The sequence below is a fragment of the Salmo trutta genome, chromosome 9, assembly GCF_901001165.1.
Source record: "Salmo trutta chromosome 9, fSalTru1.1, whole genome shotgun sequence".
Lineage (NCBI taxonomy): Eukaryota > Metazoa > Chordata > Actinopteri > Salmoniformes > Salmonidae > Salmo > Salmo trutta.
Window position 1 is genome coordinate 4,319,320 of NC_042965.1, and position 23,696 is coordinate 4,343,015.

Sequence of the window (23,696 nt, forward strand, 5' to 3'; positions counted from 1 at the left end):
TGTGTGTGTGTGTGCGTACGTGTGTGCGTGTATGTCTGTGTGTGCATGTGTGTCTGTGTGTGTGTGTGTGTGCGCGTGTGTGCGCGTGCGCGTGCGTGCGCGTGCGTGCGCGTGCGTGCGTGTGTGTGAAAGTACTAATTAGTGAATGTGCTCAGGGTGAGGAAGCTAGAGGAGGATCCCAGTGATTTTACTCATTGTTGTCTAATCCTCTCGGCACATTCATAATTCATCTCATCACGGACGCCGTTACACACGCTCTTGGTTCGTTTTGGCCTTTTCTCTGAGCTGCAAGGTTTTCATGGCGATCAGAATAACTGGGGGAGAGAGCGAGAGGGAGAACTTCGCCTCAGGACTCAGCTGTCGGCCCACTTTGACAGCTTCATTTGTGGATGAGGCCTTTGATAGTTCCGGTCACTGTTCTCCGACGCACAAATGTGCCCCTAAAATAAATAGCCAAGCTTTGATTCTCTGTAGCTAGCTGGCTGTATGCTGATCACCCGCTGTAAACGAGCACTACTGTACGCTCTCTCCTCTTCCCCACTGCAGTGATCTATTGCCTCCTGAGGGTAGAGCCCTTTGTAAATGCTGCCTTGCACGCAGGCACACACTTCCCAACAGTAAGTCCCCCTACTATGTATTCTCAAAGTGCTCCATTATAATGTGACAATGAAAGAGAGAAGAAGAGATGCAGTGGGGGGAGACAGAGAGAGAAAAAGAAAGAGAGAGAAAAAGAGAGATAGAGAGAGAGAGAGACAAGGGACAGAGAAAGAATGGGCGATATATAGAAAGAGGGAGAGAGAAAGGGGGAGACGGAGAGAGAGAGAAATGGGCTTGAGCGATTGAGAGGGAGACGTGGTACGTCAGAGTGAGGGTGAGAGAAATAGAAGGAGGGAGATGGATTATTATCAGCACTGTCATGCCAAAGATGTTGTGGTGAGTAACACAGACAACAGCAATATCTCAGCACTGAGCTGCACAGACATACATCAGGCTGTGGCTCCTCTCCTCTGCAACAGGCACTCCTGACACATTCACTACAGCTTCAGTAGACTACAACCAGCGTACTGGAAAACACTGCCACCGGTAGGTACACATGCTGATGTGCTCTCTTCAAGAAGCCTGCACATACCCGCACCGAGTTTACTCGTCTCGCCTGTGCCCTTGCCCTCTCATGGTTCACAAGGAGAGGGCTCCATACCTGCAGTGGAGGCATACCTGCAGAAGCCCCACACTGTTGGCAGGGCCTAGAGAAAACTACAGGCAGGCTGACATCCCAAAACAAGGAAAGAGGTGTCAAACTATGGGCAGCGTGCCAGCAGGTGGCTGGGTTTCCAAGAAAAGATCAAGAGAGGAGGAGAAAAAGGAGGGAAGAGACAGGAGGAGAGCATGAGTGAGAGAAGCAAGTCAACCCTCACATCCTCAAACCCGTCAAATTCCCTTCAGGTGTTAGGGTGGAGGAGAGAGGTGAGGATGAGGACAACCTTGAGAACAGTGGGAGGTCTACCACACACTGGCATTGAGACCTCTTGGAGGAGGCTGAAGGAGACAGGGAGGGAGGCAGGGCTAGAGTTGCGGACAGGAAGACGCGGGTGAGTGATTGTCTGGTACAGCCCTGGACCGACAGTGGCTACACACACACACACACACACACATGCACACACACACGCACACACACACGCACGCGCACGCGCGCCCATGCGCACACATGCACGGATCCTTGTGCACACGCACACAGAAATTTCAAAATAACACAGACAGGTGAATGAGGGAAAGAGATGGAGAAGTGAAGCGGTAGAGAGGTGAAGAGAGAGAAAGAGAGATGGGCCAGGGAGATAAAACAGTGATCCAAAATGGACATCTCATAGACCGGCTGCCATGTAGCAGTAAAATGTGTCATGCAATCACAAATTGCATTCGGTCAAAAGTAAAAGAAAATAGTGGTTTTCATCATAGCACAAAAATAGATCTGCAAAAGATGCTTCCAACCAGTCCGGCCGTGAATTCAAATAAGCGCTCAGGGCCACTACATTTCTCCAAGGGCCAAATTCGATCAGACAGAATGTGCGTAACAGTCATGACAGAGTAAAGACATTGAGTAAACAAAGACGTTTTAAAGTAAGAAAGAGAAATAAAAAAATTGATTCCAGCGACTGCAATCCACCTCTGAAGAAAAATTCAATATGCTGCTTTTATCTTTTTTTTCTCTCCCTTCTTTGTGCTCTGTCAAAAACAACTTGGGCTAACACAGCAACCTGTCACATCACAAGCAAAATCCCCTGCGTCTTACAAAGGAGACGATTCTAAAGTTGGATTGTGTAGCAGAACTCTTAGAACTTAAGGCATATATTTTACACTTACGGGATATGCAAAGAAAGAGACAAACGATTCTATTTGAACCCGTGCTTCTGCCCAGAGGAAAACCAAGAACAGCTAGCCTTAGCAGAGAGTAACAAAGAGCAAAGGTTTGGAAGACTACGGTCCTAGTCAATCAAAAGCAGCACCCGGAAGCTTCCGGCGCGACGGCATCTTTCCTATCCATTGAATCAGTCCGCTGCGTTAAGAGGGCCAAGCCCAGACCTGCTTTTATAACCCAGCTGAGTTTATACACAGATAGAAGAATGCAAAGATGGAATACTGGACTACCCTTATCCTTGTTGAAAGACTGTGTAGTGCTTGATGCTTTCAGTGAAAAGGACTGGACAGAAAGAGGCATTTGGAACAGCAAGACCTCTGATTGCTCTAGAGTGCATATACCCTGTTTAGACGCTGTGGTTGGGCACCCCACTGCACAGAAGATTGCAGGTGGTGTGCTGAGTGACAGGGTGAATGATGATATTTTGTGGGTCCGTATTTGAGGCATTTGTTCAAAGCGTGGCATCCAGAAAGCGGAGGAGTGAAATATAACAAAGGCCAGGCTATACACACACCCCGCAGCCCAGCTTGAGACAGTAAGAGGACCGCTAACAAGACCAGGTGAATGGGGAGGGAGCCGATGGAAGGACGAGAGGGGAGGGGAATGAAATGGTGTGTATGTGGGTTTAGAAGAATAGGGAGGTAGGCTCTGGCCATGTGGAGTGTTCACTTTAAATGGGTGTACCGCTGTCAAGACAAAGGAGGACATGGGTGAAGCAATTTGAGAGAGAGAGAGAGAGAGAGAGAGAGAGAGAGAGAGAGAGAGAGAGAGAGAGAGAGAGAGAGAGAGAGGGGAAACAGTGAGGAGAGAGACAGAGGAAAGAGAGAGGAGTTTAATGCAAAAATGGCCTAAACGTCATACATCAGGACAGGAGTCCAGAGGCCTCGTCAAACACGGTCACCGTTGGCAGTTAAAGAGACAAACAACCAAATGTCGGCAATTACGTGCACTCTACAGAGTTACAGGGTCAGTGAGCAAGAGTGTTCAGGTCAGTGGATATGCCCTGTAGCCCACCATCCTCCATTCTGAGCCATTCAGGGGACACAATGATGTGAGCAATCTAACACAACAATGCATATCTTAACAGTTCCATCCGAGATATCAATGTTTTCTTTCTTTCCATCACACATGTGAAAAGAATACTAGGAGAGACACACACACACACACACACACACACACACACACACACACACACACACACACACACACACACACACACACACACACACACACACACACACACACACACACACACACACACACACACAACACACACACACACACACACACACACACAGGCATATGTCTAACCACACAGCCTGTAGTGAGAGATGAGTGGATAATTACTTTGGCTTTGTGAACTTATCTTCCAGGGCCATGGGAAGGGCATATGTAGTGACAGGCTCTCCTTCTCAACCATGGTCCAACAACCTTCACCACACACCTACTACTAAAAGTCTGTATGTGTGTGTGTGTACGCACACACACACACACACACGTATGCATGAGTGAGTACACACAAACACCCACCCACGCGCACGCACACACACCTCCCCACCCCTCGCAAAAGTCTATTACAGATAAATGTCACTGAATCGCAATGACCGCTCAATGTGTCTTGGCTTTGAGAAGGCAAGCTGACCATCTGCCCAGGGGCTGGGGTGGAGGTCTGACCCCCTCATCAGGCAACCCTCTGGGGCATCAGATACACTTCCACCTGTACTCCAACCTCCAGGACAAGATGTGATCACCACTGAGACATCAGCCTGACAGGCCTGCTTTACGTTAGAGACCTCTGGAGACACCAGTGTAGCAGGCTGTGGGTCACCACATCATACTGACCGTACTGATACTGATATCATAATAACAGAAGAAGGCAGGATACCATGTGAATGTCTGGTCATGGAGGGGTGTAAAGTGTAAAGAATTTGGTCTAAAATATGAAGCAAGCTGTTTTATGTCATACACCCCTAGAATTTTTTTTTTCTTATACCCTTTTTGGGTTCCAGGTAAAACCCTTTTGGGTTCCAGGTAGAACTCTTTCCACAGAGTACTACCTGCAACCAAAAGGGGTTATCCTGTGGGGACAGCCGAAACAGCCCCTTTGGAACCCTTTTTTCCCAAGAGAATTTACATTCTGTAGGGGATCTGTCATTATTTTTACATAAAGTGTTTAGTTAGCCTAACGCAAAAAGTCTATGAAAAAAAGGGAATTTCATTTCCCATTCTGAAGTATGATGGAGAAACAGCCAAACGGGGGCAACATGTTGAACATAGAGAAGTGGCAGTTGCTTGCCGTTAAATTAGCCCTGTAATTACCTGAAGGGGCCTTAATTGTGGCGTGTTCTGCTCCTAATACCTGTAAATGCTTTAGCAGGTTTGGAAGTGTAATTTATTGGCTAAATCAAGAGGAATTAAGGGAAAACAGGAGGCCTGCCAATCAGAATGGTGTTGGGGGGGGCGACAGGATGACAGGATGGAGGGTGACAGCTGTCTGGTTTGGGACTCTGTTTAGCACTACACAGTCATGTCAAACTACATCCACACAGTCATCTGAAACTACAACTACACAGTCATCTGAAACTACAACTACATAGTCATCTGAAACTACAACTTCAGTACACAGTAATCTGAAACTACAACTACAGTACACAGTCATCTGAAACTACAACTACATAGTCATCTGAAACTACAACTTCAGTACACAGTAACCTGAAACTACAACTACAGTACACTGTCATCTGAAACTACAACTACACTACACAGTCATGTGAAACTACAACTACACTACACTGTCATCTGAAACTACAACTACACTACAAAGTCATGTGAAACTACAACTACACTACACTGTCATCTGAAACTACAACTACACTACACAGTAATGTGAAACTACAACTACACTACACTGTCATCTGAAACTACAACTACACAGTCATCTGAAACTACAACTACACTACACTGTCATCTGAAACTACAACTACACAGTCATCTGAAACAACAACTACACTACACTGTCATCTGAAACTACAACTACACTACACAAGAATGTGAAACTACAACTACACAGTCAAGTGAAACTACAAGTCATGTACACAGTCATCTGAAACTACAACTACAGTACAGTCATCTGAAACTACAACCACACCTTCATTTGAAACTACAACTACAGTACACAGTCATGTAAAACTACAACTACAGTACATAGTCATGTGAAACTACAACTACAGTACACAGTCACCAGAAACGACAACTACACAGTCATCTGAAACTACATCCACACAGTCATCTGAAACTACAACTACACAGTCATCTGAAACTACAACTACACAGTCATCTGAAACTATATCCACACAGTCATCTGAAACTATATCCACACAGTCATCTGAAACTACAACTACACAGTAATCTGAAACTACAACTACAGTACACAGTCATCTGAAACTACAACTACAATACACTGTCACCTGAAACTACAACTACACAGTCATCTGAAATTACATTCACACAGTCATCTGAAACTACAACTACAGTCATGTGAAACTACATCCACACAGTCATCTGAAACTACAACTACACAGTCATCTGAAACTACAACTACATAGTCATCTGAAACTACAACTTCAGTACACAGTAACCTGAAACTACAACTTCAGTACACAGTAACCTGAAACTACAACTACAGTACACTGTCATCTGAAACTACAACTACATAGTCATCTGAAACTACAACTTCAGTACACAGTAACCTGAAACTACACCTACACTACACTGTCATCTGAAACTACAACTACACAGTCATGTGAAACTACAACTACACTACACTGTCATCTGAAACTACAACTACACTACAAAGTCATGTGAAACTACAACTACACTACACTGTCATCTGAAACTACAACTACACTACACAGTAATGTGAAACTACAACTACACTACACTGTCATCTGAAACTACAACTACACAGTCATCTGAAACAACAACTACACTACACTGTCATCTGAAACTACAACTACACTACACAAGAATGTGAAACTACAACTACACAGTCAAGTGAAACTACAAGTCATGTACACAGTCATCTGAAACTACAACTACAGTACACAGTCATCTGAAACTACAACCACACCTTCATTTGAAACTACAACTACAGTACACAGTCATGTAAAACTACAACTACAGTACATAGTCATGTGAAACTACAACTACAGTACACAGTCACCAGAAACGACAACTACACAGTCATCTGAAACTACATCCACACAGTCATCTGAAACTACAACTACACAGTCATCTGAAACTACAACTACACAGTCATCTGAAACTATATCCACACAGTCATCTGAAACTATATCCACACAGTCATCTGAAACTACAACTACACAGTAATCTGAAACTACAACTACATTACACAGTCATCTGAAACTACAACTACAATACACTGTCACCTGAAACTACAACTACACAGTCATCTGAAATTACATTCACACAGTCATCTGAAACTACAACTACACAGTCATCTGAAACTACAACTACACAGTCATCTGAAACTATATCTACACAGTCATCTGAAACTATATCCACACAGTCATCTGAAACTACAACTACACAGTCATCTGAAACTACAACTACACAGTCATCTGAAACAACAACTACACAGTCATCTGAAACTACAGAAAACTACAGACTGAAATGTAGCCCCAAATGTTTGAGTAACAGATAACTCGTGTGAGTGAGTGAGCCTCCATCTCCAAGTCCTGGTCCCAGCCCATCACTAAGTCACAGATTAATGGTGACAGGCACGAATCCCTCTAATAATTATATTTTCCTGGCCACCATGCAAATGGCGGAGTGCTTGGCACTTGGCGGACGAAGGTTGGAGGGGGTAATGAGACACACGCAGGGGGTACGCCTCCCCAATCCAGAGCCACGGCATGCACGCCTCCCTCCCTCCCTCCACGCACGCCAGCCGCTGCTCGCCACCCGGCCTGTCATTAGATCTGTCGCATCCAGGGACCGCTTTTTTAATCAGGCACGGGTGGCTTTGTCACTCACTCTCCCGGCTGGGAGGACTTTAAAGCAGATTAAGGGGATCTCAGGCGGCGCAGTGACGAGTCGAGACGGGTGCTCACCGTGGCGCCATCTGATGGTAGAAGGAGCCGTGGCAAACAGCAACATGGCTGTTTTTCGCGTTGTTTGATCGGAGAGGAAATGAGGCTCCTGGGCTGTTTGAGCCTGGAGAGGGGTTTCTCTAGCACTGTTGCTGGAGCTATTGGTGTACAGGAAGTCGTTAGAGGAGTAAACAGCATATGGGCCACTGTCACCACACAGTAGCCAACATCGACTACTACATTCTACTGTAGCGACTCCATTTTCAGAACCGATTTACCTTATATAACACATTGTTAGAAAGACAAGACTATTGTTTCAGATGGACCACACTGGGGCATCACACTGGAGGTGAGAATGGAAAGGCAAGGTAGAAAGTAAAGCAGAGAATAAGAGACAGAAAAAGGAAGAGTGCGAGAGAGAGAGACCCGGAGAGGGGAGAAGTTCGGCTCTGCCTGCCTACCTGACAGTTGACTCAGTTGGATGTGACTTTCACAGTCTGCTGGCGGTTTGTGTGGAAGCCATCACATCTGTGACTCGGCGCTTGATTAATGAGCCTCTCAACCTGTCTGTGCCGTGTGAGGAAGGGCCACGGCCTTATCCCAGGCATCACTGATTTATTCGCCTTCGGAGCAAACCACCAGATAACACACACGCACACACGTGTGCGCGCGAGCATGCACACAGACCACTACACAGACACTCACTCACACACGTATGCAGGCACACACACACACACACACACACACACACACACACACACACACACACACACACACACACACACACACACACACACACACACACACACACACACACATGCACGAACACATGCACGCACACACACTACACACAAAACCACACCAGGGGCGTAATTTATAACCGTTGCGTACGTTTAAAACTAAATATCTGTGTGCGCCATTTCTGGAAAGACTGCACATGTCCCAACACATTGAGATTCATAAAGTTGGCGCATGCCATACATACGTATGATTCCCTTTGTAAATCAGACGCGTCCTGAAACTGTGCGTGCGTAAACGAGAATTAAAACTCCGCCTGAAAAATACGCATCGTTCCAACAAGCTCTCACAGTTTCAAGACAGAATTAGACGTTCATCCATGTTTCTCAAGCGTCAAATTTCGAAGTTGTTCCAAACGTGTTTAAGGCTAACTTTTGGCATTAACTCCGCATTTTTTAAAGTTAGGTAGGGAATGGTTAGGAATGGTTACAGTAAGGGTTAAGGCTTGGGATAGGCTTAAAACAAAAATCTCAAAAACAGTTTTCTATCGATGGATTCAAACATGCAACCTTGGGCACCAGAGGCAGATGCTTACGCCCATCCATCATCCCTATCCATAAAACCGGAACCGACTTGAAGTTAACAGCGCTCACTGTTGCCCCCTAGTGGCCAGTTTCCACGTCATCACCCAATGTCCTCAGACACGGAGGGACGTTGAACACTGACTTGTACCACGGGTGACATGGCTGAATATGAACCCATGAATTTATTCTGCAATTATTATGAAAATACGTATTATATATTATGTTTATAAATTAAATATTGTTTACTTGAGATATTTCAACCTTTGAATTTCAGACGTAAACTGTGCTCCGGATCGGATCGCATAGAGCAATATACTTGAAATAGGGTCTAGTTGATCTGTTCACTATTGTAAAGTGGGTCCAATTAACTGAGAAATGGGACGTTGTAGGCCTATAGGCTTCTTCGTGAGTATGAAACCATCACAGTCAGAAAACGTGAACAATTTATTCTGTAATGATCATGGAAATAAAATAGGAAATACATTCGATGCTTATTTCTAATTATTTTAGAATGCAAAGATGCAACCCCCCAAAAAAGGATTCTCACTAATGGCAAATGATTGCATTTTATTTACCTGATTTAATTATTATGAATAAGCATGTCATCATATCCCCCATCTCCACAAAATACTAGGCTACTTGCCTGCTTGCAATGCAGTACTTCAACCACTAGAAACTGGGTGTACACATGGTCTAAAGTTTGTGGGAGCTAAGCACATTCTTATGTCAAGTTCAGTTTTTATAAATGCCAAATTTTGTGTGAAAACTGGCACACGCATTTTTTTAGGTATATTTGGTATGCAATGATTAGAAATGAGGCCACAAATTACAGCTAATGAAAACCGTAATATGTCAGTGCTGTCCAAACGGAGAAGTACAAAAAAAAGTGTGTAGAACCAACGAGACAAAAGATGTATTCCAGCAACAGGAACGCTTTTCTGTCCCGACCTGTCAGTCAGTCAGTCAGAGGGACACCACCACGAGGGAACAGAGGAGAAAAAAGGAGTCCTTGCTCAATGACACATCACATGCTACTGACTTTCAAAAGTGACAGTCTTTTGAATTTCCTAGCTCACAAGATGGAGGACAGCCGACGGCTTCAGAAACTGGCTGTTTCTTCCATACCGCAGAAACGTCACTCTCCCTAACCTTGATAGCTCTGTTCTGCCTGTGATGTCGGAGTTCAACGAGTCCAGGGTTGGGTAGGTTACTTTTTTAATATAATCCTTTACAGTTACTAGTTACCTGTCCAAAATTGTCATCAGTAACATCATTTTTGGATTACTCAAACTCAGTAACGTAATCTGATTATGTTCAGTTCCTTTTGGATTACTTTCCCCTTAAGAGTAATTCAAAGAAGAATAAAGCATCCATCAAATTCATTTGGTGTGTCATCATAGTGGTCTCTGATTTGTGGTCAGACTTGTTCAGGTGGAACAAACAAACTTGCGCCTTTTTTCAATGCTGAATTGAATGTCATTGAGAAAACATAAAGTTATCAATGCAACATCCTTTCCGAATTCAAAAGTAATCCAATAAGTAATCATATACTTTTTCAAAAGTATCTGTAATCTGATTAAATATTTTTTTTGCTGGCAACATAACTGATTACAGTGACAGTTTTTTTGTAAACAGATTACATGTAGCTGATTGCATGTCATCAGTTACTATCCAATCCTGGTCGAGTCACATATGTTCCCAACCTAGAGGGCGCACCCCGCATAGGGTGCGCCACCATTTAGTGGGGGTGTGGGACCTTCCTTGATTTGAGGGGTAAAATAATGAATTGTGATTGTTTATACCAATCTCAAATTATGCACAAATCTGTGATGCTTTAGGTTAGAAACAAGTGGTAAAATGCCAGAGGGAGACACAACTCTGATACACATGGGAATATCTTTGCTTTGTCTTTATGACATTCAGAATCTGAGTTACAACCTTTTAAAGTCGAAGAGTCAAAGAAATTGTGTGAAAAAAAATTGTGACTCTGTCGCTGTCAATTGATCTGTTCACTTTCTGCAAAAGAGAATATGTACAGATGAAGTTGGACGTTTACATATACCTTAGCCAAATACGTTTAAACTCAGTTTTTCACAATTCCTGATATTTAATCGTAGTAAAAATTCCCTGTTTTAGGTCAGTTAGCATCACCACTTTATTTTGACAATGTGAAATGTCAATAATAGTAGAGAGAATGATTTATTTCAGCTTGTATTTCTTTCATCACATTCGCTGTGGGTCAGAAGTTTACATACACTCAATTACTATTTGGTAGCATTGCCTTTAAATTGTTTAACTTGGGCCAAACGTTTCGGGTAGCCTTCCACAAGCGTCCCACAATAAGTTGGGTGAATTTTGGCCCATTCCTCCTGACTGGTGTAACCGAGTCAGGTTTGTAGGCCTCCTTGCTCGCACATGCTTTTTCAGTTCTGCCAACACATTTTCTATAGGATTGAGGTCAGGGCTTTGTGATGGCCACTCCAAAACATTGACTTTGTTGTCCTTAAGCCATTTTGCAACAACTGTGGAAGTATGCTTGGGGTCATTGTCCACTTGGAAGACCCATTTGCGACCAAGCTTTAACTTCCTGACTGATGTCTTGAGATGTTGCTTGAATATATCCACATAATTTTCCATCCTCATGATGCTGCTACCACCGTGCTTCACGGTTGGGATGGTGTTCTTCGGCTTGCAAGCCTCCCCCTTTTTCCTCCAAACATAACGATGGTCATTATGGCCAAACAGTTCTATTTTTGTTTCATCAGACCAGAGGACATTTGTCCAAAAAGTACGATCTTTGTCCCCATGTGCAGTTGCAAAGCGTAGTCGGACTTTTTTATGGCGGTTTTAGAGCAGTGGCTTCTTCCTTGCTGAGCGGCCTTTCAGGTTATGTCGATATATGACTAATTTTAATGTGGATATAGATACTTTTGTACCTGTTTCCTCATACATCTGCCGCATTAAGTTCACAAGGTCCTTTGCTGTTGTTCTGGGATTGATTTGCACTTTTCGCACCAAAGTATGTTCATCTCTAGGAGACAGAACGTGTCTCCTTCCTGAGTGGTATGAAGGTTGCGTGGTCCCATGGTGTTTAAACTTGCGTACTATTGTTTGTACAGATGAACATGGCACCTTCAGGCATTTGGAAATTGCTCCCAAGGATGAACCAAACTTGTAGAGGTCTACAATTATTACTTTATTTTCCTGATCCATTAGTATAATTAAATAGCCTATCTAAAAGAGGTGTTGTTAAACTACGTTGAATTGCAGAAAATGAGCTTCAAAACAACAAAATGGTGACATTTTTCATAGAGGGCCCTGGGGAAAAAAAGGTTGGGAAACGCTGAGATCAATTTAAAACTCCACGGAGACAAACTAACATCACCTTTAAGACGAATAAACAATAGTCCTCTCCTCCCCCTTCACCCCTCCCTCCCCAGCCGAGACCATTAATTCAGGCATGTTGAGAACCAGAGAGCCTCTCCTCAGGTTGATCAGCATCCGTGGAGAAAGAAAGACGAACATTCTGACATATTTGTTTTTACTTTATTCCCAGGGAAAAAGCCCACCATATGGTGGTGGTTTGGAACAGATGGTATTTGTCTACTTCCTGAAAGCACTGTGTCTATCGCAATGATTTAAAAATCTACTCATCCGTGTGGTGGCGTGGACTGGCATTTCCCACAAAGCACTGCACCACTATTGTTCCAGAGGCAGTAGTACCAATGTCAATGCAGAAGAAATTCAGAACTTTTCAGCTCATATGTACGGTATGACTCTATACAATGTCCGATATTCTCACTGTACATTGTTTCGGTGCGGATGAATTTTTTGGAAACATGCTCTGAATAAGAGCGTCTGCTAAATGGCGAAAATGCCAAATATAAAATGTGAGGTGACATGTAGTTCTGGGGGATGATTTTGGGAGGCTCTGTCTTAGTTGTCAGGTAGCAGGCCTGGAGGGCTAGAGAGGATTAATCAGGCTGGTTCTGTTGAAAAGCTCAATCTGGAGATGATGGATGACATGCCGGCCACAGAGCGCCAAAGTGACAGGTGACAAAGAAGGACACCCACACCTGTATAAATCCTCTCTGCTCCTGTCGGCCTCAACGACAGTGTCAAGGTACCTGTGTGTGTGTGTGTGTGTGTGTGTGTGTGTGTGTGTGTGTGTGTGTGTGTGTGTGTGTGTGTGTGTGTGTGTGTGTGTGTGTGCATACGCGCGTGTGTGTGCATGTGTGTGCTGTCCTGTCCCGTAATGAAGCCATCCCACCATGGATTTAACAAGGCTCCTGTAACAGCCTGGCTTCTTAATGTAAAGGTTCACCCATTTTGAATGTTATTATTGTTTTTGTGCATCTCTGAGTGATGTTCTATCAAATCCCTGGGTCATTTCATGTTTTCATGTGTATCTGAGCTATTGCCGTTCAAGCAGGCAGAAATTCGTTCAGAATGACGATAGAGCCGCTCTCACTACACTGGGGGTTAATAGGAATATGTCTATCATACATGTCAGACTTCAATACCGGCCGATGTCATAACGTGGAAGGTTGTCTTCTAACTAGCTAGCCATCCAGCCCATAGAGAGCGCATTGCATTGTGGGTTTTGTAGTCGACTTGAGCTGCAACAATTCCCACAACGATTTACACATGTTGCTATCAACCTTATTATAATGACAAAGATAAAAATATAGATTTGTTCTCACATATTAGTGTTATATAACACTGTAAATTATAGGAATGAGTGGTTCCGGGTGGATTTTCCCCTTAACTCCTAGCCCCTCCATTATAATGTGATCTAATGTCCAGACACTCAAACTATCATGCCACTGGCACAATACAATATAGCCAGGGTGAACGGGCTAGGCTGGGCTGTGGACTCACAGACAAGGAGACTGGCTAAATCTTATCAAATCTTCTCAGTGGCAATAAGGAAGACGAGTTAGTGGAGAGGACAACGTCACAAAGTCACCGCTGAAGTAAAGTATAACAAAAGTTAAGTATGAATCAGATTATAGAACAGGCCTAGTTGTTATTACTTTACTCAATGTGAAATAAATGAGTGTCATCATTCTCACTACGATATCATCTACTTCCTCCATCGGGTCTCCTCGTCATCATGTTTTTCAACCAAGTCTGTCCTCCTATGCTTTGAGGGGTTCTCCATGCCCTCCCAGAGGCACCATAGAGGAAGGAGAGAGGGACCGGGGAAAACTTTGACAGCTTAGAGCTATCCCGCAAACTTCTTCTTCTCTGAGCGTCTCAGTCAAATCCAAAGCCAGTTGGTAATCCCCTGTAAACCTGCTCCTCTCTCAACAAAGAGCAGACTAATGAGGCAAACTAGACAATCTTGGACGCTTTCACTGCAAGATTAGGATGAATTAGGAATTATATCATATTCTATAATATTTACACCCTCCCTACTCTCCTTCTCTGCCGTCCTCGACTGCTCTCCCTTTCGCTCTCTCTTTGTCCTCCCTCTTTCCCCTCGTCCCTACCTTCCATGCCAGAATTATCTCTATTATCTCTGTTTCGCTCTCCCTCTCTTTCTCCCTCTCTCTCTCCCTTTCTCTCTCTCTCTCTTCCTCTCTTTCTCTTACCTTCTCTCACCCTCCCTCTCTCTCCTCATACAGTTCTGCCATCCCCATTCAGGGCCATTCATGAATAATCCTTGCAGTAATTTGGCTCAGACGAGGCCTGACAGTATCTGTTTTGAACACATGTGCAACAAAGTGGTGGTGGCGGTGGGGGGCTGAGAGGAGTAGGGGGCTGAGCCCAGGGACACGGGCACGTTGCACTTCACCCTTGTTAGAACAGTGTCCTTGGCAGAGACACAGAGCTTGCCCTTTGTTAGAAGGTGCGTGTAACAATGAGGTTGATTTAAAATGGATTTCATGTGGCCAGCGAGACAAGGTGCACTAGCCTTACGGCAGCCTGATAGCTCTCAGGGTGACAGCTGTGAATTGAGGGCTGAGTGTGGGCTGAAGTATTGCTGCCTAATATGTGTCACCTACCTGCATAAATATTTATGTCCCTGTTCAGAGCAGGGAAGGAGGGAGGAGGGAGGAGGGGAAGGGAGAGAAAGTTGGAAAAGTTGAGCACCGCTTCAATCAGTTGACAAGAGGATCTAAATTAGCCCCCTCTCCCCAGTTGATAATAACCTCTTCAAGGCCTGTTGACGGAATACACCTTTACAGATGTAGGATCTTAATGTGAGCCAGTTTGCTACAGCAAAAAATAATCCTGCAGCAACAGGAAATGTTATTTACTATTTGGATTATAATTCATGGACATTTTTGTAGGGGGTGATATATTTTGAGGAAGGGAAAATCAAGTATGACATTTCAAGGGGGAAATAACAAACTTCAGAAGCCTTTTTAACATTACAAGTTTTACATTTCATGGAAAGTTCTCCAGCAACAGGGTGATCAAATTAAGATCCAACATCTGCATCATGGCACACTACAAGCTCATCGTATATACACACACATCTCAGTACACCCACCCAGATAATAGGATAGAGCAGAGGGCCAGTCGTTCTTCCTGGGCTTGCACCCTTATCTCACACCACTCTCCATTCCACTCACACTCCTCACAAAGCTTGTTACAGTAAGTGAATACTTTAGTCTTGTTATTTTCTAAGAAATGCATACACTTTGACTGTTTTCTGTCTCTCTTTTCTTCCATGAAACTTACAGGAGCCCCGGTCTTTTGAAAAAGTAAGAGTGCAAAGTCGCCATCCACAAAAAAAGTGTCCCTGATGATTTGGCTGTCTAGTCTGACATTTTGGTGAAGGGGGAGATCTGGGGAAATACATTCATAAAACAGGAAACTCAACCGCCTAGGTATTGTATGTTTATGTACCACATCAGCCCAAAAGAGGGAGGAGCCATTACCTGTTGGCCAGTAGTGCTCTCAAGGTCACCTGACTCATCCCCTTGTAAGTTGGCAGCAGTGTGGCCCAGTCCCAGGCCCAGTCTCCCACGGCTGCCTGTTGATGTACGAGGAGACACTATTGTTAGTTATTAATCTGAGTTAATATGATCAGTAAATTACAGCTCCAGCTGGGGTGGACTAACTAAGGAGGAGGGGGTCCTGAACGAGGACGAAGACACGCCATATCAATCATGTCCGCACAAGAAGGTTTTTATTCCAATAAGACAGCAATTAATTTATAAATCCATTTGGGGGGATGTAGCCATCATTTATAAAAAGATAAATACATTTGGGGAGGGGAGTCGTTACTCTTCGAACTGTTTTCTCCATGGCACACCGCCCAGCCCCCCTTTCTCTTTCCCTCTCTTTCTCGCTCTCTTTCTCTCTTCCTCTCTCTCTCTCTCTCTCTCTCTCTCTCTCTCTCTCTCTCTTTCTCTTTCTCCCTCCCCCGCCTTTGTGAGCAGGGAAGAACAGCACTTTGTCGGAAAGGCAAATTAAATTCCGATTGCTTTGATTGCCAAAATGTCACTCTTAACTCCAGGCTGAGTTTAATTGACAAAAGGAGGGGAACGTGACTACTGCACCCTTCCCTCCCTCCTCCTCCTCCTCCTCCCCCCCTCTTCTCCCTCAGACGTGATTGATGGATCTGGCTTTTTTCTCTCCTCCCTCCATTTGATTTGACAAACAACACAGGCACCTAAAGCGGAGAAGGCATTTTAATCATTCTCTTAATAGGGTGTTTCTATGCAAAGCTATGCAGCCTCCTCTGATAACGAGAGAAACAGAAAGCCAGAGGATTATAGTGTGTCTGCTCTGAAGAACAATAGCAGAAACGCAGGTATTTTAGAAGGGATCACAACAGCATCAACGCATCCCAAAGAGGTACAAAGAGAAAACTGTATCTAGAAAATATGGGACTTTGTTTGATTGTTTTGTATGATATCGCTTGTGTGTCCCATGACAGAGAAGTTATCTCACATTGAACCAAACTACCTGTAGCTCCTAAAATATCAGACATTTTAACTTGACGTTGATGCGAAGCTTAGGGGACGACGTTTGGGGTAAAGGGGCTTCAGCTCAAAGCCTTGAAGAGCTGTACTTTAAAAGTCGCTTTTAAAAAAATTGTAAAAATTCCCTCTTCTCGTTCACCTTTTAATGTTTCTTTGGACTCCTTCACATACTAAATTCTGCTCTGAGAGAGAGAGAGAGAGGAGAGAAAGACCTATGGAGAATAGTGAAATCTCCAAAAAGCTTCTGAGGTGGTCACTGTACCCAGTACTCCTCATTTCAACACAACTTTAGTGGCCTTGACCCAAATTTAAAGACACATACAGGTAACTGCTAAAATAATGGATCACCAGCATAAAGTGTCATAATAGGGCGATGGGCCACCACGAGACAGAACAGCTTCAATGCACCTTGGCATAGATTCTACAAGTGTCTGGAACTCTACTGGAGGGATGTGACACCATTCTTCTCCAGAAAATTCCATCATTTGGCGGTTTTGTTGATGGTGTTGGAAAACGCTGTCTCGGGCACTGCTCCACAATCTCCCATAAGTGTTCAGTTGGGTTGAGATCTGGTAACTGAGATGGCCATGGCATATGGTTTACATCGTTTTCATGATCATTCAATGACCACTCGTGACCTGTGGATAGGGGCATTGCCATCCTATGGAGGCATAGCCATGGTTTGCCAAAATAATGGCCTGCCCAGCCCTTTTGTAAATGATCCTAAGCATGATGGGATGTTAATTGCTTAACAATAGAACCGCTGGGTCTCACTGGACCCCCCATCAAGCTAATAAGCAGTCATTCTGACTTAACTCAGGAACCACACCTGTGTAGAAGCAACTGCTTTCAATATACTTTGTATTCCTCATTGTGTTTCCATTATTTTGGCAGTTACTTGTACATGCACACACACACATTCAGACTTATTGCTTAACTATAGCTTTTAATTGAAACAATGGTATCAAAAAGATAAGAAGAATGGACAGAGGACCCACCTGGTCAAACTTGCTGCTGCCGATGTGGTTAAACTGGTGGAGGGGGTTGAACCGGGGTGAGGGGTGACCAGGGCGACCAGGGCGGTCTGTTCCCAGGTCAAAGGTCACTGTCTGAGGAGAGTCAATTGGTGGGTCACTGGACACACACAGCTTGGACCTCAACAGTGGCTGGAGAAACACACAGAACAGAAGGATGGAGGGAGGGAGAGACAGAGAGAGAGAGAGAGAGAGAGAGAGAGGTCAGAGAGTTTACATTTCACACATTTTCAAGAGCACAGGGACAAGTACAGCTGTCTTCAAAGACAATTATCTGGAAGGTCATTTAGCACAATTCCTATTATATTATATCATTTTAATTAGTACATCTCTGATTTAAAAAAGTACAGACCCAGACATAATGGACACTGGGATGCTCTCCTACCACCTATTCCCTGTTTGATTGGCCCAACAGAAGTAGAAACTAATCAGTTACAGATATAGTTCCAGACATCCAGTAATGGACATTGGAATGGTCTCTCTCTCTCTCTCTCTCTCTCTCTCTCTCTCTCTCTCTCTCTCTCTCTCTCTCTCTCTCTCTCTCTCTCTCTCTCTCTCTGTCTGTCTGTCTGTCGCTCTCTCTCTCTCTTATTCTCTCTCTTTCTCTCTCTTTCTCTCTCTCTCTCTCGCTCTCTCTCGTTCTCGTTCTCTCTCTCGTTCTCTCTCTCTCGTTCTCTCTCTCTCTCGCTCGCCCTCTCTCGCTCGCCCTCTCTCTCTCTCTGTGTATTCCCTGATTGATTGGCCCAACAAAAGTAGAAATGAATCAGACCTCATTAGAAATAGAAACAGAGATACAGGACAATGGCAGAGGATATGTATAGATATCCAGACGCAGAGATAACTATTTCACGGTAGGAGCTTACTTTCTACTCTCATTTCTACAGTGTAACCTTTGGTATGGTGTTGCAGAAGTGCAGGTGGAGGAAGAGGCTTGGTCCGGTGGTGGGGGAGTGGGGTGTGAACAGAGGCTCACCTGTGTGGATCCACTGCACACACATCAGTCAGCCTGTCACCCCCCTCCCCCCCGCCCAGGCCAGCACACTCCAGCCCAGCCGTCCTGCCTGACCTGGCCATCCTTGCCTTGACCTTGTCTGGGTAGAGGAGGCTACTAGTAGGGGGTACTTTTTCCTGGCTAATAACAACATCCCTCTACCACTCACTGAGGCTGAGAGTAGTGGAAGAAGGATGAGTTGAAGAGATTTTAATTGTGGTATAAGTGGATTTGGTGCTATCAGTTGCAATATTGTCAAATAACATTATATTTGCGTACAGCCACCATAAGAAAAAGGACAATAACCAAGAAGATATTTGAGGATCTTTAGACTTCTGTCCTCCTCCCACCCCCTCACCCCTTTCCTTCCTCCCTCTCTCCATCTCTCCAGCCCCATCACTCACCTGTACTACACATAAGTTCCAGGGAGGTCAGTGGATACTACTGTGTGATGGTGTCAGAGTTGGGTCTTCCTGGTCTCAGCCAGGCAGCCAGGCAGCAGGCGGATCTAGCGGTAACCCCCCCACACATTCACCCTCTCCCCCTACCCCTTCCCCCCAGAGCAGACGCCGGCCCCAGGCCAGCGGCCACCAAATTGCGGGGGAGAGGGAGTCCTTCCTTACCTCATTGACTTGGATGATATGATAGATTTGCCTCAGGTACTCGGAGCCACCTGGTTTGTGGCAAATCTCCAGGAGTATCAGCCCTATTTTCTGCTCAGTCGCCTCAGCCACACCGCCGCCCCCCTCCTGTGGAACACCACTCTCGCCCCACTCAAACGCACTGAGAGAGGGAGAGAGAGATAAAGAGAGGGGGGGTGAAAGAGTGAGAGGTGAGATACAAAGAGAGAAAGAAGGAGGCAGGGGAAACAAAAAGGCACAGTTACCATGAATATCTGCTACCTGAACATTCCATTTCTTTGAGGGATTCAGCCAAAGAGCTCAAAATCCATAGCCACACTTTATTCTGTTGTGACTGCACTTGAATGTATCAAGTTATAGGCCTATTATATGAAAGCTTTACACTTTAAAAACATGTAGGAGCGTTCAAGGTTTGGGCTTTTATTTTCTGGCAGCACTATTGTTCACACTTTTCATTGAATGTTTCAATTACAGGCCTTTTTAAAAACCATTTGTGTGGATCTCTTTCTGCAGCATTGAGGTGTGTATTGACAGTGTGTTCTAGTCTATCAGATTCTTACATTTACATTTAAGTCATTTAGCAGACGCTCTTATCCAGAGCGACTTACAAATTGGTGCATTCACCTATAATATCCAGTAGAACAACCACTTTACAATAGTGCATCTAAATATTTTAAAGGGGGGGGGTTAGAAGGATTACTTTATCCTATCCCAGGTATTCCTTAAAGAGGTGGGGTTTCAGGTGTCTCCGGAAGGTGGTGATTGACTCTGCTGCCCTGGCATCGTGAGGGAGCTTGTTCCACCATTGGGGTGCCAGAGCAGCGAACAGTTTTGACTGGGCTGAGCGGGAACTGTGCTTCTTCAGAGGTAGGGAGGCGAGCAGGCCAGAGGTGGATGAACGCAGTGCCCTTGTTTGGGTGTAGGGCCTGATCAGAGCCTGAAGGTACGGAGGTGCCGTTCCCCTCACAGCTCCGTAGGCAAGCACCATGGTCTTGTAGCGGATGCGAGCTTCAACTGGAAGCCAGTGGAGAGAGCGGAGGAGCGGGGTGACGTGAGAGAACTTGGGAAGGTTGAACACCAGACGGGCTGCGGCGTTCTGGATGAGTTGTAGGGGTTTGATGGCACAGGCAGGAAGCCCAGCCAACAGCGAGTTGCAGTAATCCAGACGGGAGATGACAAGTGCCTGGATTAGGACCTGCGCCGCTTCCTGTGTGAGGCAGGGTCGTACTCTGCGAATGTTGTAGAGCATGAACCTACAGGATCGGGTCACCGCCTTACGGATGTGTTTCAAAACATAAAGGCCTGGAATTGATAGAGCTGTGATATAGTATAAATGATTTCACCATGTGTGTGAGCGCGTGTGCTTGCGTGCATGTGTGCGCAATATCTACACACACACACACACAAGCGCCTTACCCTAGCAGAGGCCCGAGTCATTTCCCTGCCCTTCCTATGTTCCTCGCCATTTCCACGACGCTCGCCGTCCGTCAAACGCTCTCCTCCGTCCGGATGGACTTCCTGTCATTGTTTTTTTCCCTTTCACATTCTCTCTCTCTCTCGTCTTTTTGTAATTATAAGGTGGCAGAAACATTGTCGCCTGTCAGGCAGCTTTTGGCGGATGTGACATTGAGAGAGGTGGGCGAGGCCCTTCCTTCTCCCGGTAGCGGATCCGTGCATCCGTGTCAGCACCTGCGCTGTATCCTTTCCTGTCCATCACTGTGCAGGTGAAGCAGATGATTGGATTCAGTCAGCGGGGTGATTAATGAGGGCCTCTCTGGATTTAGGACAGCCTATCAATCATGTCATTAGGGCCAATGTGCCCTGAAAGAGGCAGACCTCCGCCAAGGAATAACTGCATTCATCTTCATCTGTGTATTCATCCCGTCAGTCCAGTCAGGGTCACCATGATGGAGAACAATAATCTTCTCCTCTACAAATTACTTTACAAAGACAAGTTGGGGGGGTGGGGGGGGGGGTAGAGTGTGTGTGAGGATAGGTTGGGGCGGTGGGGGGTTGTTTTTGGACTGGCGAGCCCCCCTTCCCTCCCGCTGATGCCACTGTACACTGATTGTTTACAACCCAAGCTTCACTTCCCAGTGAAGGTTATTTTAATGAATAGTAATGATCTCAGAGAAAGGCTCCGACAGGTGATACATAATCACTCTTTCGCTTTTTCCCCTCCCATTTTCCCCCTCTTCTCCGTTTTTTCAGACTTCCACCACCCCTTGTTCCTGTCACTAGGAGCAGGCCATTTCCTGGAACACTTGAGCTAATCTGTTCTCCGTCTTTCTCTCTCTCTCTCTCTCTCTCTCTCTCTCTTTCTGCGAGCCGCTGTGTTTGTGTGGTTCCGTTACCCGGACGGCTAAATAATTTTTAACGAGGATAAATGTGTCCAGACTTTTCTGCTCGTTGGTCTTGAGCGGTCAGAGGTGCAGGTTCTGGGAATAAGTCACCAAGCTCGGGGTCAAAGGGCAGACAGTATGAGCCAAACTCAAACCCAATTTCCCGTTGCCTTATTTTGTTTTCCATTCAGACTGTAGAATGTCCATCATTTACGATAAATATCATGTCTCAGAATACATTGATCTTGTTCATTCCCATGAAAAACGTCTGCAACTGATGACGCAATCCATCAGGGTTGGTACATACACTGAATTAAAGAACATATCTGAATAGCATACTACTCATTACATCATTCTATCACAAATACATTAATGCAATTTGGCTGAATACACCATGCATCGGACTGATTCACTTTGTTATTTAATTTAACCTTTATTTAACTAGGCAAATCAGTTAACCATCCTGCTGTGTTCCGGTCGAATTGGACCGATTTACAAGTTTTCGCTCTGAAAAAATGTAGTTAATTTAAATCTGATTGTCTTAAGGTTCCATGACTTTGTCCACACAAGGCATCTGAACACACAAAATACATTTTGATGATTTTCATTACATTTTGGGTGTTTTATTTAACTTTTGTACACCTGTGGTGTTCCCGGTCAAAAATGACCGGTATATTAGAAATGAATGGGTGAGACTACAATTAGTGTATAAAATTGAGTTCAGGCACGTGCCAATTCAACACTTCCTCTCCCAGACCCCCACATGCACGTGTGTTTGAGCACACACACACCTCACTCCCCTTCTTGGCTTCCATGGCAACCCCCACGGGAACCTTTCCCCAATAGAATCTTTCCCCCACGGGAACCAGACCTGTTGGCATTCTCACAAACAATCGCAACATTGTTTCAATAATATATAGAACTTTTGCAGCTCTGGTATGTAAAGCTTTTTTGAGGCCTTGCTCACAATTCATTCTGTGGCAGCACAATGACCAAACGATATACTGTATGTGAGGCTCTTGATCATATCTTTGATCATGACACTGGTGAGGAGGAGAGAGTCCTTGTTAAACTTTGACACAAAGTAGTCTGTGATAAATAGCACAATATGTTTCATAGGAGTATTTGTTATAGTCAAAATAATCCAGACATGATGCTTTTTTTTAACTCAAAAATGAGTTGTATGAGCTCAGGTCAATGAGGCCTACAGGCCATAAATAGCAAATAGAAGTTCAAAACTTGTAATGTTCACAAGAACTGAAGTTGAAAAAAGATCTAACACAACATTAGGTGATAATATATGTATTACTATGGATTTATAATCAGCTATAATTGTGTGGTCATTTTGGACCGGGGACACAGAACCAATTAACATGAAACGAACACAACGGGAGGGTTAAGAACAAATTCTTATTTACAATGACGGCCTACCAAAAGGCCTCCTGCGGTGGACGGGGGTTAGGGTTAGGGGCTAAAAAATCTATATAAATATAGGACAGAACACACATCACGACATGAGAGACAACACAACACTACATAAAGAGAGACCAAAGACAACAAAATAGCACGGCAGCAACACATGACAACAAGGCATGGTAGCAACACAACATGACAACAAGGCATGGTAGCAACACAACATGGCAGCAGCACAATACATGCGGTGCTGCTTGTGGCAACGTCATTTCGTCGGTTAAAACTGTCATTTTGGTCCCACGGATGGTCAGCCCTGGTATCCATAGCTCTGTCTGAGAATTTGAGAGTGGCAACATATCTCCAACCCATCCCTCATCTGTTTGCCAAAACAGTGGTGGGGTGTCGGTTTTGCTGTTCTTTGAACTGCAGAATGCCCCTTTAAGAAATGCCACCAATCTGAAAGGACACTTTTCTCACAGGAGGGCA

General features: G+C 44.7%; 1 protein-coding gene across 2 annotated transcripts in view; it reads right to left on the bottom strand.

Annotated features, from left to right (window-relative positions):
* The window catches only part of kiaa0825 (KIAA0825 ortholog), a 148,335-nt gene that overhangs the window by 65,137 nt on the left and 59,502 nt on the right, over positions 1–23,696 (bottom strand). For both annotated transcript variants that reach the window (XM_029762151.1, XM_029762150.1), the window contains 3 exons: positions 19,438–19,597; positions 17,788–17,955; positions 15,740–15,834 (listed from right to left, as the gene is read on the bottom strand). In XM_029762151.1, the coding sequence (XP_029618011.1) occupies positions 15,740–15,834; positions 17,788–17,955; positions 19,438–19,597 (423 nt within the window). The remainder of the gene's footprint in view (positions 1–15,739; positions 15,835–17,787; positions 17,956–19,437; positions 19,598–23,696) is intronic.